The 23,127-nt window shown below is 41.6% G+C and overlaps 1 protein-coding gene across 1 annotated transcript in view; it reads right to left on the bottom strand.

Moving 5' to 3' along the window:
- Nucleotides 1–23,127, bottom strand: part of LOC306837471 (poly [ADP-ribose] polymerase tankyrase-1) — a 79,453-nt gene that overhangs the window by 34,370 nt on the left and 21,956 nt on the right. Inside the window, exons 2-6 of the mRNA XM_079365169.1 lie at nucleotides 20,526–20,601; nucleotides 4,881–4,975; nucleotides 3,657–3,723; nucleotides 3,255–3,441; nucleotides 66–187 (exon numbers count right to left, since the gene is read on the bottom strand). Of these exons, the coding sequence (XP_079221295.1) occupies nucleotides 66–187; nucleotides 3,255–3,441; nucleotides 3,657–3,723; nucleotides 4,881–4,975; nucleotides 20,526–20,579 (525 nt within the window). The 5' untranslated portion in view covers nucleotides 20,580–20,601. The remainder of the gene's footprint in view (nucleotides 1–65; nucleotides 188–3,254; nucleotides 3,442–3,656; nucleotides 3,724–4,880; nucleotides 4,976–20,525; nucleotides 20,602–23,127) is intronic.

Genomic DNA, 23,127 nt, shown 5'->3' with positions numbered 1-23,127 from the left:
ACACGTGTGTGTGTGTGTGTGTGTGTGTGTGTGTGTGTGTGTGTGTGTGTGTGTGTGTTTCTTACCAGTGCAGTCTCGTGTGTGTGAGGGTGTTTGAAGTTAATGATCTCCAGAGCGAGGGTCTTCTTCGCCTTGGCCATGTCAGCCTCTCGAGCAGCTTGGAGCAGCGAGTGGCCCTTAAACTCATCTGAACACAAACAGAATTAAAATGTGTCAGGAGCAAAGAAAACCTCCGAAGTGTCAGTTTAGTAGAACTGTTTGGCAGTTTTTTATTTTTTTTTGTTTTTTCTTTTGGGGGGGGGGGGGCAGAAATGAACCCAACAGAGCAGCAGCAGCAGCAGCATCTGGAGCTGCTATCCAAAAAAGACTGACAACACAAGAGCCAACAAAATCCTACAGCATACCATTAGTTTGAAAAGATAACTTCAAAGTGCTACACAGCAAGTCAGAGCATGTGTGCTGGAGTTGAAGCGGAAACAAGTGATCACAACCCCGAGCTGACAATTAAAAAAAACAAACTATTTTGCCTCAGAAGCATTTCAGGAGGCACAAACGGAATCACACTAAATCTATATATAGACAGAGCAGGAGCTTTATGGAATCTATAATCACACATTCACACTAAGATGAGAAGTCTCATCTGTAAGCTACAGAGAGAGAGAAAATCAACAACAAGCACTTTATGATAGCAGGTGTTTTCCAGCATTGTTAGGATAGCACAGAGCCCCCTTCAAACTGTTGGCTTCGAACAGTTTGAAAGTTAAGTGTCTTGTTTTAGAGCACTCATCATTTTGTTAAGAGCCTCAGTTTAGACACGCAGCGTGAGCACATCGAGAGGAGAGGCGCTCCTTCTTCTCACCGTTTCATTTCAATGGTTCGTTAAGGCCTGAAGAGGAAAAACAACCCAGTGTTGTTTTTCAAATGTAATAACTCATCAACATAACTAGAAAAAAAAAAGTCTAACAAAGATCTACATTACTGCTATTTTTTTTTTTTGCTTTTACTGTTTACAAGGTGTTACACTGAACTTCATCCTAACATGCTGCTTATTCATAAGGAGGCATTATGAAAGCTGACCTTTCAGTGCCCTCAAACACACCTTGGATATCCATTCAGGTGAACATTTCTTCTGACTTGTTAGTTTCTGTTGTTGCATTGAATGCAAGTTTAGCGTCCCAGTTTTGTTCAGCGACCAATATAAATGACATGACCGTTGTTTTAAACATGGATTTCACCAGCTTCTTATTACCAACTCCACGGACTCATGCACAACCGGTGGGAAATATTTCATTTCCCTTTCCAGCTGACAGTTAAAGATGATCACGTCACCTTCTAAAAGAGTGGAAGAGGAGGAAAGCTACAAATGTCAACCTATTCCTTTAAACAATAGCTGCCTTAATTACTTATTCAGCGGCAGTCACTCAGACACTACCTTCTCTTCTCTCGTTTTCTGGACAAACTGAACTTTTTATGTTTTTGTATTGTAAACAGAAAACAGAAAAAAAAAAAAAAAAGGAAAAAAAAAAAGAGGCTTAACGTCAGGGAACCAAAGGTTCAATAAAACACCCATCCAAAGTTTGTTCCTAAATCTGCACTGGGCAGATAAGAATTCTTCCCAGAAAAGAAAACAGTGTGTAGACTGATGTGTTACCTAAACCAAACATGAATTTTCACTTGTCACATTACTCCATTTCCAAACACCCCCCCCCCCCCCCCAGTATGATATCACGCTATAGCCTTCTCGTACGCACGAGGCAGAGAGAGGAATCTGTCGGTATGTCCCTCCTCTAAATGCACTGACTGAGATGTGACGTCTCCTCTTAAACCTGTCGGAGACGATGCTGTCCTGCACTCATGGTTTATGGGTTATTGTTGTGATACACTTTGTCATCAACAAGCCTCCACACGTGCAAATCAACTGACGTGATAAGAGAATCCCGTGTGCATTTCGAGACGCAGATAATCTTATTTGAGTCTTTAGCGTACTGCTGATGAATATTGTTCAAAAGCAGTGGGACGAGCGAGTGTGTGTGTGTGTGTGTGTGTGTGTGTGTGTGTGTGTATGTGTGTGTACGTACGTAGTCTTCTAATCTACTGAGGCACATTCATTTAGTCGACTATGTGCTCCATCTCCAAACTAGCTTTCTCTTACCATACTAAAATATGACAACACAACTCAAATGTAATATTCTCATCTTTAAAAAAATGATGAATCATCACATTTTGTATTCCCGAAAAAACATCGACATTTGAGTTCATCATCTTCAGACAGTGTTCACAATAAAGTAATTAATAGTGAAAAATAAAAGATAAAGGAAGAGAAACGGCAAGTGAAGCAGAGGAGAGCTGTTCTTGACGATGACCTCTCAATGAAAAGCTTTCCGACAAAGACGACTTTGTCCGCTCGGAGTCCTTCTTAGCTGAAGCTGTTGAGGAAATGATGCTGTGCTGAACCAAGGAATGTGACTCTCCTGCACTGACTGTTCAATTTGAGATCAAACCTTTTGTGAAAGACTCCAAGTCATGTTATGAACAAACATTTCAAAGCAGTCAAGAGTAAAGAGGAGAAATGTATTTAGTGCATCCTCACTTCATGGAGTGAAAGTGCAATGATATTATAAAAGGAAATGACTGCAGCTTAAAATGGGGCATGCTTTCAGTCGTATAGAAAGTGAATGGATCTGTATGTGTTGTAGAAACTTGGGTTCTGATAGATTTCTATATGGCACATAGCTCAACATGTGAACCAATTGAATCAAAGGGGAAGCTTTACATCGTCCCTTTACCAAGATCTTTTTTTTTTTTGTATTAATAGAACAATTTATAGAACAATCATTTCGTCTGAAAACAAGCTTTTAAGTCTGACTACAGGCTCTGCTGGGCTAGAACATAAATTAAGTTGACCACTGACATTTCTTCTTCTTCATGTTTTTTGATTTAAAATACCAAAACAGGAAATTGAAATGAAATTGAAACTGCATGCAAATTCAATTAAATGGTTAAGTGCAATCTCCTCCTGTGGTTTTAATAAACACGAAGAATACAGCTAAATGTGAGCACCAAACACACTTCACTTAGTCATCTTCTCGGTTTTACAGGCATTATTAGCATCTCGAGAAAATAACTGCTCCTTAATGTACTAATGCTAAAATAATTTCCCAAAACAATAAAATCATTTGTTCAGCATCTTGACACATTTAGCATTGCTGTACACACTGCAGCTGCAGTTGATGTAAATAAAGGCCCACGCTCACATGTAAGTCTCTCCTTCAGCTCCGGAGTGGGTGCCATGTCCACAGAGCTCTTGCTGTGGCAGTTGAGCAGGGTGGGGTCGGCACCGTGGCTCAGCAGCAGAGAACAGACCTCCACTCTGTTTTTAGACGCCGCTTCATGGAGAGGGGTGAACTGCCAAAGATCCATGGCGTTAACACACGCTCCGTGCTGGAGAGTCAGAGGAAAGAGGTGAGGGGATCAGAGAAAAGTGAATCTATGTGTGAACAGTTTAGCGGTCTTGCATTTGTATCGTTCTCAGGAGAATTCAACGGTTCTTGAAGCTTTGATTACTTTGATCTACACGTTCTTAATTTTATTAATTAGGAGTAAAATCCACTTAGTCAGTGATTGCTTAGTTAGCATGTGTGCGTATGCGTGCGTACCTTTAGCAGAAGCTCGGTAACTTCATAGTGTCCATAGGAGCAGGCATTGTGTAAAGGCACCAAACCACTGGAAGAGAAAAACACAGTAAATATATGTTAGGGTTTCGACTCAAAAACAACATAATACCCCCCTCACTCTTAACCTCTTTACCTTTAACTCTTTATCTTATTTCTCTGGTTCAAAAATGACCTTTGGAACACATCTTATATTGCAGCTCTGTGAGGTTTCACTTGGGAAAGTGGGGCTTTGAATGCTTACATTCATACAAAACTAAATGCTGATGCTTCACATGTTCTCGTGTTAAAGGTTGCATATTATACTCATTTTAAACATGTTTAAATAAGTCTCAGAGTTCCTGAAAACATGACTGTGAAGCGTCTTGTTCTAAATCCACTCTGATCCTGTATTTAATCATGTCTATAAATCCCTTCATTTCAGCCCTGCTCAGAACAGACTGTTTCTGTGGCTGTAGCTTTAAATGTAAACGAGCTGTGTTTGACCACGCCCCTCTCTGGAAGGGTTTGGGTGGCTCAGGCTCTCTTGCACTATGCCCAAATGTTTACTGTGGAAAGGCAGACTCAGAGGGCAGAACAAACATCCAGCTGTAGCAGTGTCACCCACCTGGGGGAGGGGTTACTGTCGCAATGATGTCACAAAGGGAAAAATCTCCAAAAGGCCTGTTTGAGTTCACATTCTCTGAAAAGTGGAGCTTGGGGAGTTCGTAGAGAGGCTTGGAACATATATTAGTGTTCGAGAAAACATGGTAAAGACTATTTTTCAAATGATGTGACCTTTAAAGCCCCTGTGATGAGTTTTTAACTGGTTATGAAAAAGACAATAATGTAAATAATGTTGATGCCTCTTTATGAGCAACCAATTTGAATTTCGCAGATCTAAACTAACTCTTGAAACTCCAAAACCTGAGATCAAATTGAATCATTTTTCCTCACTTTCCTCACAAATGTATTCCGAAAACAATTTGGATGAATAAGCCTAATAAATCTAACAACACTACAGGAAGTGCATCTTTTTTTGAAATTAGAAGAAAGAAAATGGAAAGCCCAGCAGTCATTGATTAATCGGTCTACTGGCTTCCATTACTGCAGCTGAAGTCTTTTTGATCTTGTACTTCAAGAAAATAAAAATCCCAAATGAACTAATTTATCCGCCAACCCCTGTATTCCTTGAAACTTTTTCTTTTACATTGATCTTCTTGTACGTACCCCTTGTCCTTGGCGTGAACATCTGCTCCATGCTGTAGCAACAGCTGAACTATCCTCACTCTGTTGTATCCCGCTGCCAGGTGGAGTGGAGTAGACTGCAGAAAAAAAAGAAGAGACACAGAAAGAGTGAAAATACAGTGGAGGAAGAGTCGGGGGGGAAAACAGACTCATTGTGAGAAACAGGTAAATATGGAAAGTAAATGTTAGCCCACATGTTCGTTTTACAGCCGACAGCCTATCATTATCACCTCAGACCATCAGTTCTGTGTTCAAAGACTGCAATAAAGAAGTCTGCATTCTGGTTCACACTGAGCGCAGCTTTTGAGGAATGGCTTCTCATAGAGAAATGGCTTTTTCTTCCAATGACTCAGTCTAAATTGATAAAGCCTGGCTATACTCCCTCCATTTAACTGATGGAAAGCTGCAGCTCTGACAGCTCCGAGATGGGACTGAGATGAGATGGCTTCAGCTGTCCGTGCAAGGCTTCCTCCATGTGCTTTCAGCAAAGGCCATTCTTACTCAAAGCCTGAGTGACATCCAGACGGCTGGAGCTCTCAGAATGGGCCTATTTTTCAGTCAAATTGAAATTTTTTACAGGAAAAAGCAATCGCAAACCTGCCCCCAACTCTTGACTTAGGAGCCATTTTAAAGCACTGACTGAACCAGAGACTAGAGTGAGAAAAGGACATGGAATATATACAACATACACATATAAAAGTTGACTCCAATAACAAATGACATTTCATGAAGATATTTGAACATGAAGCTTTTCAAACAAGGTTCACAACAAGGTCTGACAACATCCCTCTAAGGCACATTTACCAATTCATGTGGCAACCGCTTTTACATTCCACTTGATTTCAGCGATGAAATGACTTGATCCCCAAGTGATGTTTTCCCCCAAAGGAGGAGGAGAGTTTGTTCCCTCTTATTTTAATGTAATGCGAAAGGCTTTAAGAGTTTATACTCCAGTTCCTTGAGTGACAAAGTCTGTCTCATTTTGCTCTTGAATTACGATCTGCAATGCTAGCTGAAGCGTCTGCGCTGACCGCCTGGCCATGAGGGAACAACGTATTCTATTGCGGCAGCGCAAGCGATTGTTCAGACGATCACGACAAAGTTTGAAAGAAGAGCTCAGACGAGTCCCGACTGTGGGGTGACAGGAGGCTGACGATGTCGGCGAGAGAGTGAAGTGTTGTTGTTGCCACTGCTACACGGTGGCCCACTCCACCCAGGCCTTCAATCAAAAACACCGGAACCATCTGCAATCTCGCAGCCCAACTCAAACCTCCACGCAGTGCACTGAATTAAGCTAGGCAAGAAAACCACATTTAAATGATAATACAAATGTTTGCTAAGCACCTGTATTTTAAAGTGGATCTTCTGTTACTTTAATTAGTCCATGCAATATGAAGAAATATTTTCCTTTTTGATGTCGGCTTCAGTGTTTTGAAAAATAATGCAGCGTGGTTTCAAAAACATGGACACAGACCTGGAGCTCTGCTTGGAGTAAGATTTAGATTACCTTCGGTCATAACAACGGCACTTTAGGGTTGCAAGTTGCAACTAAAGGTTTTCGTCCGACAAAAGTGAAAACGTAGCTGCACTGGTGAGATTTTGCAACGAACCCAACTCCTGCTTAGTGTAGTAGACGTCTGACCGGATCTTGAAAATGGTGCTACAGATCACCATCTTTGGTGATCTGTAGCAGCTCACTCGGAGGAGCAGAAGCAGCAGCAGCACGGAGGCAGAGATGGGGAGGACAGATGGTCTACTCGTATTAACAGGATGTGACAGCAGAATTTGCAAGGAGCAGGATATGGTACACAGTTAGTCATCTTCCTCATTTTCTATTCAGTGTCACAGATTGTGTGTGTGTGTGTGTGTGTGTGTCTGCATGAGCCTATGAACTTGTTATTGCAAATTGTTGTGTACGGACATTACCAGAAAACAACTTCAATGCGCAGGTTAATCAGGTCCTCTGTGCATTTGAAACCTTTTATTACCAGTGAGTCAGTTCGGCCCAACTTGCACACACAGACACGCACAGACACACGTGCACGTTCTGTTGCATCACCATGATGTCGTTGCCAGGGTCAGACTGGGTACTTTAAGCTCCACCTCCTCAATCTGTCAGGCTCTGGGGAGAGGAGCGGGTACATGAATATTTTTGTGTCTGTGAAAAGGAGGGAGAGAGACAAGTGCCGACCCCTCAACAACATCACTGACTCAGAAAGTCTTGTTTTTTGGGGGGGTTTTCCACAGAAGCTCATGTGAAGTTAAGTCAGAGAAAAACCCCCCATCTCTGGCTGAAACCTTTATGATGTTGCTCAGAACTCAGGCGTAACTCAGATCTCACCACAAGCCAAAAGTGTCAGTAATCCAGAGCGGCAGCCATTTATATCCAAGATCTCTGTTCATTCACAGCAACCTTTTCTTTTTAGTGCGCTGAATATATGAAACGGTTTGATTTTTTTTGTTAGTACTTACGAGGCCACACTGTGACCCTTCAGACGGTGGAAAATAACTTATTTCTTCAATGATTTTTCTTTAAAATAACAGCCAACCATGCAGCAGTGGAGTGAACCATTTTTTAGATGAATATTTCAGTGTTTACACAAGCTCGATATTTCTGCTGCTGCAATTGCTGAATGTGTCAGAAAGGTCAGATTAGGCTGATAACATACATAGAAGAACAAGGCAAATACAAGATGTAGAGCATTTATTCAACAAGAATAACATAATTATTTCTGGGCTGGTTCTTCTCATATTTGATTCCTATAGTAATAATAGTAAAAATAGTAATAATAATAATAATAATAGTAATAATTATAATAATTCAACATTCATTTTGCTCATTATGGCATCTTATGACAGAACATGTGTCTGTTAATCATACTTTATTACTTAGAGTATTTTCAGATTCAGTCGGCTCATTAAGAACTACAATCACATGGTGTGAGAGTTACGCTGTTTTCATGCTCTTGGTAATATCCATGTTTTTGAACTTGTATTCATGCTCTATAGATGGTGACTTCCTGTTGGAACATCTGAAACAGACCTCCAAAACCAAGTGCATTCCCATCAGCAGTTCTTTGTATGCAATATACTGTATATGCTATCAAGCTAAGGTGACACGGTCAAAATGTTGAAGACTTTGCCTGCTCGGGCAACTCCGACTTTCAGAGTCCAGTTGACACTTCCTACTAAAAACTCAGAATTTCCGACTTCCCAGTTCGACTGGAACGTAGCATTAGTGTCTTGATGTTAGCATTTTGCTCGGCATCACAGAGCGCCTAGTAAACAAGAGAAAACATCACTACATGCTGTGTTGCTTTTGATTCTTAAGAAAATGCAATGATTGGGAGGCAGGACTGAATGCCAATCTCCACTTTGTTTCAAATTCATCCTGAAAGAAGACATTTCTCTAAAAGAAATATGTTCTTTTTCTGGCATCATGTGTTTCTTGTTTGAAGAATTTTTACCTTTGGAAAAAAAAAAGGGATTGTACTTCTTGCACAAAAACATAGTCTGTCAACAGTCTCTGATTAAGACTCGAGCCAGGAGACTCAAGTTAGCATAAATAATGTTAGCAGAGAGGAAACGCTAACCTGCCTCTGCTAACCACCTTTATTCAACACGTTACATGTTGTTTTTATAAATATATATTTTATAAACTGTTCTGATGAGATATATTATATAACCTGTTGGGTAAGATAGTCCTCAGGCTTTTGGAAGGAGCCAAGTTAGCTTCCCCTCCTCCTTTGCTAAGCTAAGCTAAGCTTCTTCTGGCTCTGGCTACACTTTAGGCTTACAGCCTTTAGCTTACAGATGAAAGTACATCAATCTTTTGATGTAACACTTGGAAAGTGAGGAAGCAAGCATGTTTACCAAGATTTCCAACTCTTCAGTTGGGTTGTTTTTCTTCTCAAGAAGATGTTTTGCACGTGTGTAATATGCAAAAACAGCGAACATTTAAGACACAAATCAAATAAATTGTGTGTGTTTGACAAGTTAAACGAACAAACGAGTCCATTGTAGGTAGCTTCTTGGCTTTTGGTTCCTTCAACTGTTGGTACACCCTTCCATACACTTCTCAGAGAGCTGATGAAATATATTAGCCGAAAGTGAAAAACCGAGCAGACTGTATTTCACAAAGAGGCAATCAACACTTACACTGGCAGACTGAAAGTGAACAAAAGCAAAAGAAGAAGAAAAAAAAACCACTGTTGTATTTTAATCACCTGAAAGCCTTTCTGGGCGTTGGAGGGAAGACAGGAGTGGAGAAGAGAAGCGAGGGATGGAAGGGGGGATACAGGAAGATAAATAAGAAAGCAGGAAGCATAGAGTGATGCAGAGGTAATGTTCAGCCAAAATGGAAAATACTAATCTGTCTTTCTGACTTCCCTTGGATGCGTTTATCTTTTTTTTTTTTTAAATTTTATGAATAACTTTTACCTTCAAAGAAAATGTATGCATCTGAATTTAAGCTGCAAAGTGTTGCAAAAATATTCCCTCCCAAGAAGAAAGTTTCTTCAATTTGGCTTATTTTTGTCATTTTTACAAAAATACAAGCATCTTAAACACAGCATGAATAGAGTCAGACTGTGAGAAATATCAGACACAAACATTTGGAACATGCACAACACTCAAAACATGTGGGGTGTGCAATCTGCTGCTGTGTTAGTTTCCTTTGTTTTGTTATGGCTTTCCATTTTTCTGTAACCTCTCTCTTACATCCCTCTCTCTCTGACTCTGTCTTCCTGTTCTTTTCCCCAGCCTGTCAAGCTGTTCCCATGACAACGGTGACTGCTAGCTGTCAGCAGTTGCCATAGCAATGAGACATGATCTATGCGCAAGGGTGAACTGCAACATTTGGACCGCTTTGTTGAGCGTCTTTTGCATGAGTGACTGCGTGAAGCTCCCATGGCGTTCCTCTGCTCTGCCCCACAGGACCCAATCATTTACAATTAGTCATATCAATCTGTGTATCAGTCTGTCTTATTTCAACAACCATACTGCACTGCATACAACACTGTCCTAACAAGGACTTTCCAAAGCCAAATATTACTATCTGCCCGTAGTGTGACATAATTCAACAAGGCATGTGCGCGTTTATTCAACTTAACGCTAGAGGCCCGGAGGTGTCGGCCGTCGGTCCTAGTTGGACGGTCGGTGAGCGATCTTCGCCTTAGTTCTTGCACTGTGCAGCTCCGTCGTTACCCGTCGGCCCTTCACCAATGTCATTTTCAACTTTTAATCAGACATTATTTTTGATTACAAGTATCTACTGTATACCACGAATGCTGCTCAACAGCGGTGTGAGAATTGTCTTCTCCAATTTTAATAACGGTTTATTTATCTGCATTCTTCCTCGTCCGTTTTCCTCTTTTCGGAATGATAACTACATGGAGAGTTATTTCCTCTCACGCATGCCCAGAACGTATGTGGTGGGTGGCCGTCGGCTGTAGTCTTTGCGGTGTGTTCTAGTGCAACTTTTAGGCCAAGACAAAAGGCAATTAGTGCGGCCTTCGTTGGCACTAATTCTTTGCCTTCTGCTTGGTGTGTCAGGGCCTTGAACGTCATCACCATCGCTAGCCAGATCAATAATTACTAGTCAGTTTAACACATTGTTCATATTTTCATATTTTGGCCCTCAGTTACTGGTCAAATGTATGAAGCCAGCTAACACTAGCTGAGGAAGTAGATTCATACAAAATCAAATTTAGCTCAGGCAACTGGATGTTGCCCTGCTGCGGGGCTCAGAGGCTGGTGGTAGCGTCGCTGCTAACGTTAGCCACATTCTGCCAACTAAATCACAGTGCATTCCCGGAAACATTTAGAGAAATAGCTGCCCCATTTTGACTCTTTTCTGTGTGTTTTCTATTTGTGTTTTAGTTCGACATTAGTCACCTTGGAATGTAACTAAACTGAAGTTAAAAGCAAACATGTTTTATTGCGGTCACACGATGCTTCTCATAACAGAGAACTCACAATAAAAAAATTCTGTGAGCGTTTCTGCAATAAAAATCAAAGGAGCATGTGAGGATAATAATCGAAAAGTGTATTTGTGGAAAGCAGAGGTGCAGCAGTGTAATCTGTAGCATCAGTGTGAGCATTAATCAGCAAATGAGGCAGTTCCTTAGAAGACAAGCTATCCGTCTCACGAAATGCACCTCAGGGTAATAAACCGTCTTCTGTGGAGAAAAATTCACTGGTGTAAAGATGTTGTTCAATCCATCAATAAAATAAATTCACACTATGTGGATTCTACAAACACATTCATCTTAATTGTTGTACTTTACTGTGGATCTCCAGTCTCCCTTTAAAGAGCTAAAAGCACACGTATACCTTCCACACGGTGCTAGACTCTTGCTGCTGCCTCACACTTATAATTTATCTAATTGATGGACCCGCCCCCTTCTAGCAACTTCTAAATCTGTGCATTGATTTGATACCACACTGTTCACAGAACGATACAAACAATTACAGACTCAGTCAATCTGATGTTGGTTTGAAAAGAGACGGGTACAGTGGAATGTAAAATAAATGTGAGATTTTTTTCAGTCAACCCAATTCCAAAGATTTTGTTGTAGGAATGCAGGAAAAAAAAAACCTTCATAATTTGATGTAAAAATACAGTAGTTGGCGGAATCTCTTTAATGTGTGTTTGGCTGTGTTCAGCTGACTAAGTATTCAAGTCCAGGCTGCATATCAGCAGGTAGACGCACTAACAAGATGAGTAGTGTCAGATTGCTGGATCGATAAACATATTAGCAAATCTGTGTGCTATTCCTCTGACGGACGGACGGACGGACACACACACACACACACACACACACACACACACACACACACACACACACACACACACACACACACACACACACACACACACACACACACACACACACACACACACACACACACACACACACACACACACACACACACACACACACACACACACACAGCTCTGCTCAGCCAACAGCTTGGGAGATAAATAACTTACAAGCAAGTCCTCTCATCTTTTGCTCTCCCTCCATCCTCACACAGTCAGGCGCACAGAAAAACACACACACTAAAACATCTCAGCCATCACCTGTCAATCTGCTCCAAACGCAGTCTTTGAGTTTGTTTTTTTTTCCGAAAGAGTTGAGAATGCTGTGGAAAGTTTAAAACTCAGTAGTTCAGAAAGTTATTTCGGAGCGCGCTCCTGGAAAGCAACAGGAAGTACGTTTGGGAAGAATCTACTGTCAGCTTTGGTTTAGTTGCAAACCTTGTATGACAAAGGCATCAGTTTGTATTCGTAAGGGAAGAATGAAAAGCTCTTTCAACCCCATTAACAAGCTTTCGAAATACCATTGTGGATTTCTGATGGAATGGTAGTTCCATGAACAGGTATTTCTCTTATCTATGTCATTGTGACCGACAGTATCTATCCTAACAAAGTCTAGGATTGTGAACTAATTCTCTTCTTGTCTTTTTTTTAAAAGCCTTTTGTAGTCGTTTTTTAAATTCTTTAAACTATTTCATAAACCATTTTAGGGGAACATTGGTAAAACTTTTTTTTAAATTTTTTTTTTTTAGAATATTTATTTTTGGCCTTTATTGAAATAGGACAAAATAGAATCTAAAAGGAGCGACAGGTTAGATTCGAACCCCAGCCACCCACTTTAAGGACTATAGAAAAAAACAATGCATAAATGAACACTTGTGTTTCAAGTTGAGGAACGATCTTTGAAAAGCTTTGCAGATTTAAAAAGGAGCTTTACGAGATGATCCAATCATCGCCCACACACCGCCAGCTTACATCAAAGCAGGAGGTTACATTTGAAATTAGAAATGTTAACGTGACTCTTAATAGTTCCCAATATCAGTCCTCCTTTCATTGTCCTTATAGTTGCTAATGTTACCAGACTGATCTGTTACTGATAACACTACACTGAACCATCCCATTATTACTGACAGGACAGCCATACATCTGTCTTATTCATTGTTGTTCTTGCTTGGTTTGTCTCCATCAGTCTCTTTCTTCATCCATCTCCCTCTCAGCCCAACACAGTTTTGGCAGATGGCTGTTCAACATGCGTCTGCTTCTGTAACTTTGCTAAATGTTGCTTAGTGTTGTGCGCATGGTGGATTAATGTTGGCTCTTTGTAGAAAGGTTAATATAACAAACTAAGTAAGGTCAAGACTCCTGTTTGTAAAATCTCTTGAGATAACACTAAGATTTGTTATGGATTGGAATTTTACAAATAAAGATTGATTGATTATCTTTCTTGATTTATTTGCTCTGATTTTCTGATCTGTTTTAGTCTCCTATAAGACTCTGTCGTAAACACTAAAGCTACTCTTAATTAATTAATTATGTTTCCACCAAACGGTCCGGGATAGATCAGTACAGTTTGGTTCGGTAAAGCTTGATCCTGTTTGCGTTTCCACAACCAACTGTGCCATATTTGGTAGGCGGCGTGTAAGCTGGATGCCGGTAGCCGCGTCAGCTATGTAATAGCGTAACATCAAAGCAGCGCGACACAGCGTAGCCCGCTAATAAATTCAACAAAGAAGATAAACGCGAAAAAAAGTGAACAGAGACCAACGATGGAAGACATCGTCACTGTCATGTGGCTCTTTGATAAAGCACTAAATGAAGTTCCATTTCAGAGAAGGCTACTTGCGGAGAAAAAAAACAACTGGAACTGGAAATGACTGGCGGGGTTGTGTTTGCCGCGTTCGCACGGGAAATGACGATCCTTTCAACCAATCAATGGACCGCAGTGTTTAGCTCCACCCTTTAGGGTCGGATCGATATTCTTGGCACCCCAACAGAAGAGTAGAGAAAAGTAGGACCGTACAGGTCGATAATTTGGGGATCTTTCTCCACTTTAGTCAGCGGAAACCCCACAAAATGTGTGCCATACCGAGACCAACCGCTTGTTGGAAACGGGGCTTCAAAAAGGTCTAACTGCACTTCGTCTTTAAACATTTCTTTTCAGAAGAAGAAGTCCTACTGTTTAAAATACACACAATATTCTATTCCGGAATAGTTGACTGGTGGAGATGCCTGTTTTTCAGCAGATAGGGATGATAAACACAGCCTGTCAGCGTGGTGCTCTCAGCAGGATAAGCTACCATAATCAACATTTAAACAAGACTTCAATGAAAGTCCTTTTTCTTCTCTCTCTCTCTGATTCTGAATCTCGGTCTTGCTCCTCAGCCGTCTGCTCCTTTGATGTCGGCGCCAGCGAGGACGCAAGTGGGTGTAATGCCTCTCTCTGGAAAGATTCAGATCCCAAATTCATAATATTCCGAAACAAAAGCAAGCATATATTCTCAAAGGACAGGGCTCAAAAGGGTCCAAACCATGATATGTCCTCCCTTTAACAGAATATCCATTATTACTACAGACAGTCGGCCACGTCGAAGCACATCGAGCAAGATGTAGAAATAAATGGGTGCGTGTTCAGCGGCTAGTGGCTGTTTTTTATCTGAGGAAGCAATGTCTGCAGGACTGTGTGTGTACGTTTGCATGTGTGTGTGTAGGAGTAAGTGGCAGGTTTACAGGCAAGCTTGATAACACTCTCCACTCAGCTGTGTTAATAATATCCCCTCCTCTGATTGGCCCTCAATCATCCGAGTGTTTGCGTGCGCACACACACACACACACACACACACACACACACACACACACACACACACACACACACACACACACACACACACACACACACACACACACACACACACACACACACACACACACACACACACACACACACACACCTACACACACTGGAGACTGTTAAAAAAAAAACTATTGTCTTTCCTGTAGCTCAGTGTAAAGACAACACAAGGCTCTTGCTAGTAGTGCTAGAATTAGAGCAGTAGAAAGAAATGCACTTAACCCATAAAGGGAACTACACACTCTAAGTTCAACAGTCTCGAGACAACCTGACATCACACCCACACGTGGCCCATGAACATTTTGTTCCAGAGACATGGTGCTGCAGCACGCTGCGTACGCTCTGTGCAAAACGAAGGGAATGATTCTCACTCGGGGATCCATGTCTTAATGGACCCGACTGAGTGAAGGTGGGCGTTCTTATTGTGGAACAGGAAGGTTCTTCACATTAAGATCCGAGGACACTTGGACAAAATGTCTACATCTGTTTTAACAGGTTTGTCCTCCTGAATGGCTCGTCTAAAAAAAACAAAGGAAAAAACGGGCCAAAACTATAAAATAGTCGGGTTCGTCCAGGCACGTTTGGTCATTTCGTCTCTCTCTCATCCACCTTGTTTCCTTTCCCTTCATCCCTCTCTCTTTATCTGCATATAGGCGGCGTACAAGCCGCGCTTTTTTTTCATTCCCCCAAGAGGCGACTGCAATCAACATTAATGCTCCTGATGTGTGTTTGCATGAGAGTGTGAGGTTGAAGAGAGGAGACGCAGAGCCTGTGCCACTTCTAATTAAAATTAAACAGAGAAGAAGAAGGAGGAGGAGGAAGAAGAAGAAGGGTGGTGGTGGGGGACGGGGGGGGGGGACGGAGAGAGACATGGAGCTCCTGTTTACTTTAAGAAATGCATCATTATGCATCATTATTATCAATCATAAGGATCCGACATGGCCTGCTTCTTTTTCACGATTATTAGTACTGTCCTTTTAATGGTGTGTGTGTGTGTGTGTGTGTGTCTCAGTCAGTCTTGTGTGCGTGCGTGAGTGCGTGTGCGTGTGTGTGTGTGTGTGTCAACTGACTGGGAAGCATTTCTGTGCAGGTTTAAACTAGTATGAGAAACTGTTCCTGCCATTGTTTATAATGAAATGACTCATGATGTATTAAGATATATGACTTTATATATATATATATATATATGACTTATACTTTAATCTGTCTTCCTGTTAATCATCATACGTGATCCCTGTGACGTCAAAGATGATTAATACTGAGAAATCTATTTTGTCTCAGTGTTGAACGATGTTGTCGCACATTTTCTCATAGAGCAGGATCTGCATGCACTGAAAGGTCGAGATGCATGGATCCACTTTCTGTCAGTTCGGATTCCGATATAAATTACAAAAAATTGTACTTGAGATCACATGACAGAAGCTGTTCCATCTTGCCTGAACGTCAGTCTGAATGTCTTCGAAGCGACACTGTGCGAGTTGAGAAAGTTCGAAGTGCCCAACGATCCTTTCATGATCGTTGACGTGGATCGGCGTTGTCAGTCGGACATCCCATACAAAAATGATGTCGATATTAGACCCGACGCCGATGTTAGATCAGATCACTTTCATCGCTACTTAAAAGATAGTTGTATTAATAGTATTTCTTTACACAATCAGAGTCTAATGTGTGGATGTTTTTGTGTCTCTGATGTGTTATGAATTCAACTGAATTAATTCAATCAAGAATATTTGAGAATTATATCCAAGAAAATATTTTCTATTGTGATTCACATAATGCATGTATTTATGTAATTAATATTTATCAATGTTCTGTGTTTACTTTGCTTGGTGTAGACGGTCAAAAGCCAGAAAGGAAAAATAAAAAAGAAGCAAAGGCTCTCTGACTTTCATGTTCATGGCTCGCACTGAGAATTCACTCAATCATTTCTGTTAGCAGTGGGAATGTAAATCCCCAATAGCCCGTCAAATTACCCTAAGACCATAACAAGGAGACGACTGCATCGGCGTGAAAATATATTCCATCTACTGTGCATGGCTGCTTCTAGTCTGGGCAATTAAACAGTATTACCAACAGAGAATGTGCAAGAGGGGTCAATCCAGAATACGTCTGAGTGCAGCTTTTCGATTCTGGACACGGTCGCATTCATCTACTTATGAACCATTACATTTTCCACGCTTCTCAATGATCTCTTGAGTTTGTCCCCCCGCGTCTCTGAAGACTTTTTCAAATTACACGGTATTCCCTCGGGGGAGGGTATCACATCCCCCAGCAGGGCCACCTGCACCGATTATAACCAGAGGATGTTCTCTCACAATTATGGGCACGCTGGTGATATGATGGATACACGCTGCAGCTGAGCATCATCAACAACACTGAAGTACACGTAATTATAGCAAAGAGCCTCCTCAAGGCTGTTAAAGCATTTACACGACAGCTACCCACAGTAGAGAGCGAAAAAAAAAGAAAAAAAAAAGGCTCCTCTCTGCGACCGAATGTCACTGCAGTTGCCATAGCAACCCATGAAATACAGTTTGCTTTGCTTTTGCAAATAAGATTTTAAAGCCGTCGTTGTTTCCTGACCAACAGTCGATGACAGGTTGCCTGAACAAACCCTTAACGTTGGACCAAAGAGTGAAACAAAAGGTAGCGCTTTGTTTAATGCGACAATGGTTTCACTTTTGGAGTGTGTAAGTATAACATAACAATCTTAATGTTGTTTCTCCTCGGTCCCTGAGAGAGAAACAACATTACGAGGACGCTATAAAAACTCTGGAAAAGGCCCGATCCTGTTCAGCTGATTAGCCATGCAGAGTGCCGTTTCAATCTCACTCGAGCTCAGACTCAGCACGAGCAGTCTTTAGATCTGCCTGGTTGGAAAAGAGTGGTATTGGCGGAGCATAGGGAGTGCTTCAACTAATAACAAGCCAACACAGAAGCAACAAAGAATAGTTGTGTGTTTTTTTTATCACAGAGACAAATCATCACACAAGCCAGACGGACCGCTGGGACGAAGCAGCCGACGTTTGTGATCACTAAATAATTTCTGTTTAGTGAAGATGTAGCGTTATCCTCCTCTGGCCAATGTACTTTTAGAGTTGCATGGCTAGCATTTCATTGAGGGGTGAGTCCAGCATTTCTTCGAGCCCTAAAGTCCCACCCTACACTCTGCAATCTATCAGCACCTGAACTAACTCCCAAGTGTGACATTAGCTGACAGTTAAACTGGGAACTCATTTTTGGATCGAGCAAAGTAAGCAGAAACTTAGGGCTTATAATTACAGCTACAGATTTTACGCTCCGTTCACAACATAAAGGTGAAGAGTGCCAGAACTCAGAGGAACTGTAAACTGGGTTTGGCTTCGTTCGTCACACACACACACACACACACACACACACACACACACACACACACACACACACACACACACACACACACACACACACACACACACACACACACACACACACACACACACACACACACACACACACACACACACACACACACACACACGGAAATTAATCCACACTCGGGTGGCTTTTAATTAGGCAGCCTTTTCTTGTCGTTGCATTAAGAGGACTGAAAAACAAGATGGCGCCTCAGTGACAGCAATCCGTACTTGAAGTTGCTCAGGCCCTTCCACCCCCCCACTGCGTGTGTGCGTGAACAACATGACGACTATTTACAGATGCAACTTTTTGCACTCAACTGTCAACCTCTTCTGTCTCCCTTATACAGTTTCAAAGTGGTGGAAAGTAGATCAAATGATAGTAGTAGAACTTTCCATGGGAATTTAAGGGCATTGATATGAATTTATGGAAATTAACATTAAATCAAAGTGCATCCTATCCATGCATAAATATAAACGTTTTGTCGTGTCCTAAGCAGACATCGAAAAACAATACAATTAAATAAAAACATTTCAACAAATTTACATCAATTTATATTTTACCCCAGAAATATCCTCAAACCTTACTTGAACAGAAATACACAGGCTCAAATGTGTGGCTTTACCGCCGTTTCCACCGAGTGGTTTTGTTTGTGTCGCGTTTTTGTCCTTTGTTGAATTGATTAGTTAGCGATTAGAAGTTAGCTGTTAGCGGTTAGCTGCTATCTCATGATGCTATTATGTAGCGGCTATCGGCATCGAGCTTACATGTCGCCTACCAAATAGGGCACGGATGGCTGTGGAAACACAAACGGGATCGGGCTTAATCGAACCAAACTGTACCGGACTGCTGTGTGGAAACGGGGCTTTTGATACTCTTGTGTCCTGGGCTCACAGTGTGGTCCAGGGGTGCATGTGATGGAGGAGTGCACAGTGTATGTAGGGGGCGTGGCCTCAACAGCCCTGCAGTAAGCAGTGTGCTGCGCATGTGATTGAGGAATAGCACAACACAGATCGATCGATCGATAGATAGATGTACTTTATTGATCCCAGGCTGGGAAATTGTGGAGTCTAATCATCAAGTGTACTTCTGGCTGTTTTATTCAAGATTATGCTAAAACACATTTTCCCCAACTGTATTTAAGTTCCCTGTTAAGGGCCAACCTTCAATTTTGTAAATTCCCAGAAATTCCTGTTAAGTCCTGTTAATTCCCATGGAAAGTTTCCAACTTTGAAAATTCCTGGAATTTTGCAGCCCTCCTTCCTCTAGTGTTCTCCAGTAGTCTCCTTCTTTCAGCCTCTCTCCTCCCGCCTGTTACTTTACCACGCTTTAAAATGAAGATGATTACGATAGTCTTGATGATGATGATGATGATGATGATGGTAATGAGGATGGTTTCGTTTGATAATGATGACTTTTAAGATGGTTTCTATACTGGTTAAAGCTTTTAAGAACTGCCGTCAATGTCGTGCTTTCAGCTCAAAGATCATTTGCACTTCCTGACATTGCTTCCTTTGTCGTCTAGATCCTTGCTTGTGTTGTTCTTACTCTGTGATCGCTTTGGAAAAGAGCAGGTCCAGACTGTACTCTTTGTTGTAACTTGTTTCCATGCTTACGCTCTGTTAAAGAGAAACTGATTCACTTCTTCTGTGAGTGTATGAGAATACTCCAGGGCCAGTTTGACCTGCATCCACTCTGCTGCCACTGTGCCTCACAGACACACAGAGGAGTCCAGGTAAGCAGCTGTTTGTCTTTATTATGTGTGTTAAGAGTCTGGGATGAACAAAGCTTCAAAAACCTCAGTCTGAGCCAAATTAACCGGCTGACTGAGGAAGCTCCCCATTAACTCATTTCCTGGGATAAAGTCTTCCAGGGGGAAGGCAAAGCCCTAGAATAAATGGAGTACAGAGCATTCTCAGAGTTCTTTTAAAGTTAGAGCCAAACTCCCTTTACTCACTGGGAAGTGTTTACTATGAAGCATCTGCACTTTCTAGACATATGGTCATTGACATGCCTGTCTACTTCTCTGATAACAATGTATTACACCTGAACTACAATACCTGCCAACACTATGTGAGACAAATCAAAAATACAGCTTCGGCTTTTTCTCAAAAGCTTTCCACAAAAGGTCATTTGCTGGAATCAGATTGTTGGTAAAAAAGAAAGAAAATAGAAAATAGGTTGTCCTTGGTTGTGACATTTGTTTATGCGTTGCTATGCACTGTTCCAACTCAGCGTGTTACTCACTGAGGGGTCCGTGTCTCCATCGATTCATTTCAACAACTGACAGCCAAGACAGGCTGCTAATGCCTGGCACAGAGTGTCTGGATTATTTGATACAACCAAATGCCAGATATGCCAATATCCACATTTTTTTTTTTTTACTCTCCAGGTGAAAAATTTCTGCGTGTTCAAGTCCAGTTAGTTGGTTTTTTACTAATCATAACTCTTTCCTGAGAGGCAGTCATTTAGAAAATACAGGTGATGAGCTTGTCACAGTATTACTGTGTGTGTGTGTGTGTGTGTGTGTGTGTGTGTGTGTGTGTGTGTGTGTGTGCGTGCTTACTTTGCGTCCGTCGCTTGCATGGCAGTTGACGTTGAGCGGGGTAAGCAGGGCCATTAGCTTCTCCTCGTTCCCACTCCTGAGAATGGACACAGCATGCAAAAACACATATTAGATAGAAAACCTCCCGACACCACAGAGGATTAGCACTGTGCCTCGGCAGGAGAGCGTGGGGGAGAAAATGAGGGCGCATGAGATGAGAAGCTCGGAGGGAGAGCGAGAGACGTTTCATCAAAGAAGACAAATAACAGAAGTGGATTGAAAGGTTGAGTGTGTTTTTTATGTAAACCTGACTGCGACAAGCTAAAGATCTGTTAGCGTTAGCGCAGAATGCTAAGCATCGTTATGGATGAGTCATGATTTTGTCGATGTTGTTGGGGTGCGTTTCTTGGCTCCTAGGTTTTCTGCCCGGGCTTTGGATGACTACAGGAAAAGTGTTGCCATCTTCCCTGTCTGAGGGAAGATCCAGAGGATTATTCTTGTTGCCCTCCTCTCCTTCCCTCTCCTTCTTAATTCTTTTACTTTTCACTCTCTGTCCACAAAAACATCCTCATTACTCGACTTTTCTCCAGCCACAATGGTATGATCCTTCCTTTGCTAACCCTTTCCCCCCTCATTAGCTCTTCACCTTTGCCCTCACTCTTCCTTTAAGGTTTCTTCTTCTCCTTCACCTTAGCTACTCTGGTCACCATATTTCTCCCTTCTAATGTTGCTAGCCAAACAGAAGTCAGCCTTTATTCTGATGCTAGCTAGCAGCATGCTGTTGTATGTGAGAGTTTTTTTAGAGCAACACTGAGGGCTGCTTCGGTTATTATAAGATGAGAAGCCAATCAAAAGACACAACTAAATATTTAGGAGTACTGCATTATTTTGGGAAATACTTTTATTCACAGTCTTTCCCAGACGCAGTTTAGGATGAATTTAACATCATATTACATGACTAAAACAACTGCAAGCAGACAGGGCCAGGCTCACTTTAGCCTAATGCTAAGCTAAGCTAATAGTCTATGAACACAAACGGTGTATTAAAGAGACAGACATGACTATTGGTTTAATATAAAAGAACCTCATCAGAATCTAAAGTCATAAGTGGTTAATTTAAGTGATGTATATTAATATCCAACGACAACACCCTCATGTCCTGTCCTACTTCAGTTTAAAAAGTTTGAACTTTCAAACTAAGTAACTCGCAGGTAAACGCTGCTTCGAGTTTCGTAGCTCAGGCGACTCAGCTGAGAGGACAGTGAGTACATGGAATATGAAATATCTAAACATTCCTGATGTCTGTTTTAGATTCATAGAAGGTTGTTAAGCACAAAGGTGGCCACGAAGAATGAATGATTCAGATTTGAACAAAAGCAAAGTCCTAGTTAGGACTGTGTTAAGTTATTATGAAGGAGAACCTTATTAGACTGTGTCACATTGGCAGTTAGTGTGATATTGTGTGTGTGTGTGTGTGTGTTCAATCTCATTTCTGCGTAAGTGAAGGCTGATTCGTCCGATTTGTTCAATGGGGGCCATGCTAGTCATTCATTCCTCAAGTGACTGTAATTGGTTGGTTTTCTATTTTGAGTTAGAGGCAACATAAGATTCAGTCTTGTCCCTGCAACTTTCCATACACTGTGAATCTTTTGTTTATTTCTGTTGTGTGTTTTGACATCTGCAGAACAGATAAAAAGAGGGAAGCTGTCTCAGAACACTACGTAAATGAACATTTAAAACGCATTTCAATGACAACGTAAACAGACCATTTACCAATATGTATAGACAACAAACACATGTGAATACCGGCAGGGACTTTGGACAGTCTTGACTTACAGTGCATAGAGTGATAGCTTTACTCCATGACTATGTACTGTAGAACCAGTTCACCAGTGCACCTTTGATTATCCTATAACTGTGTGCAAAGATGTGAGCAATATCTGGGCCACACATGGGAAACAAAATAGAGCAGAAGAAAAACATGAAATCCAAAAAGCTATATGTGTGGGATTTATTTGACCAAACACAACACTAAAAAAAAAAAACCTTCTGAAAAATGTCATTGGTGATGTTCTAGCCAGCGGCTCAGCTGTGATAAGAGCACACTGAGTTCACAGCTCACACTTAAACAGCCTGCTGACCCCATAATACGCTAGGCTACTGCTGCGCAAGGCCAGCTGCTCCTTATTGTGTGTGTGCGTGTGTGTGTGTGTGTGTGTCCAGGAAAGGGAGAGAGGGGGTGAGGGGGGGGAGAGAGAGAGAGAGCGAGAGAGAGAGAGAGAGAGAGAGAGAGAGAGAGAGAGAGAGAGAGAGAGATAGGGAGGGAGGCTGTAGAGGCATCGAGCACTCAACCACCCACACACAAACCCAAAGAGAGCGATGCCATTTCCACATGCAAAAGACAAAAACACACACACACACACACACACACACACACACACACACACAAACACACACAAAAACATAGCCCACATCGATGCCTACAACTAAAACAAGCCTCATAAAATGTATGCGTTCCTGGCCCACTTGTTTTGAGCTCTCAGGATTTGAAACACGTGTCCATTGCAAAGTGTTTGTGTCAGTTTGTGTTGGGGATGAAACATGTACCAAAACGAGGGGGGGG

Source organism: Symphodus melops (assembly GCF_947650265.1).
Source record: "Symphodus melops genome assembly, chromosome: 16".
NCBI classification, from domain to species: Eukaryota; Metazoa; Chordata; class Actinopteri; order Labriformes; family Labridae; genus Symphodus; species Symphodus melops.
Note: the sequence above shows the minus strand (reverse complement) of the source record. Positions and strands in the feature narration are given on the sequence as shown.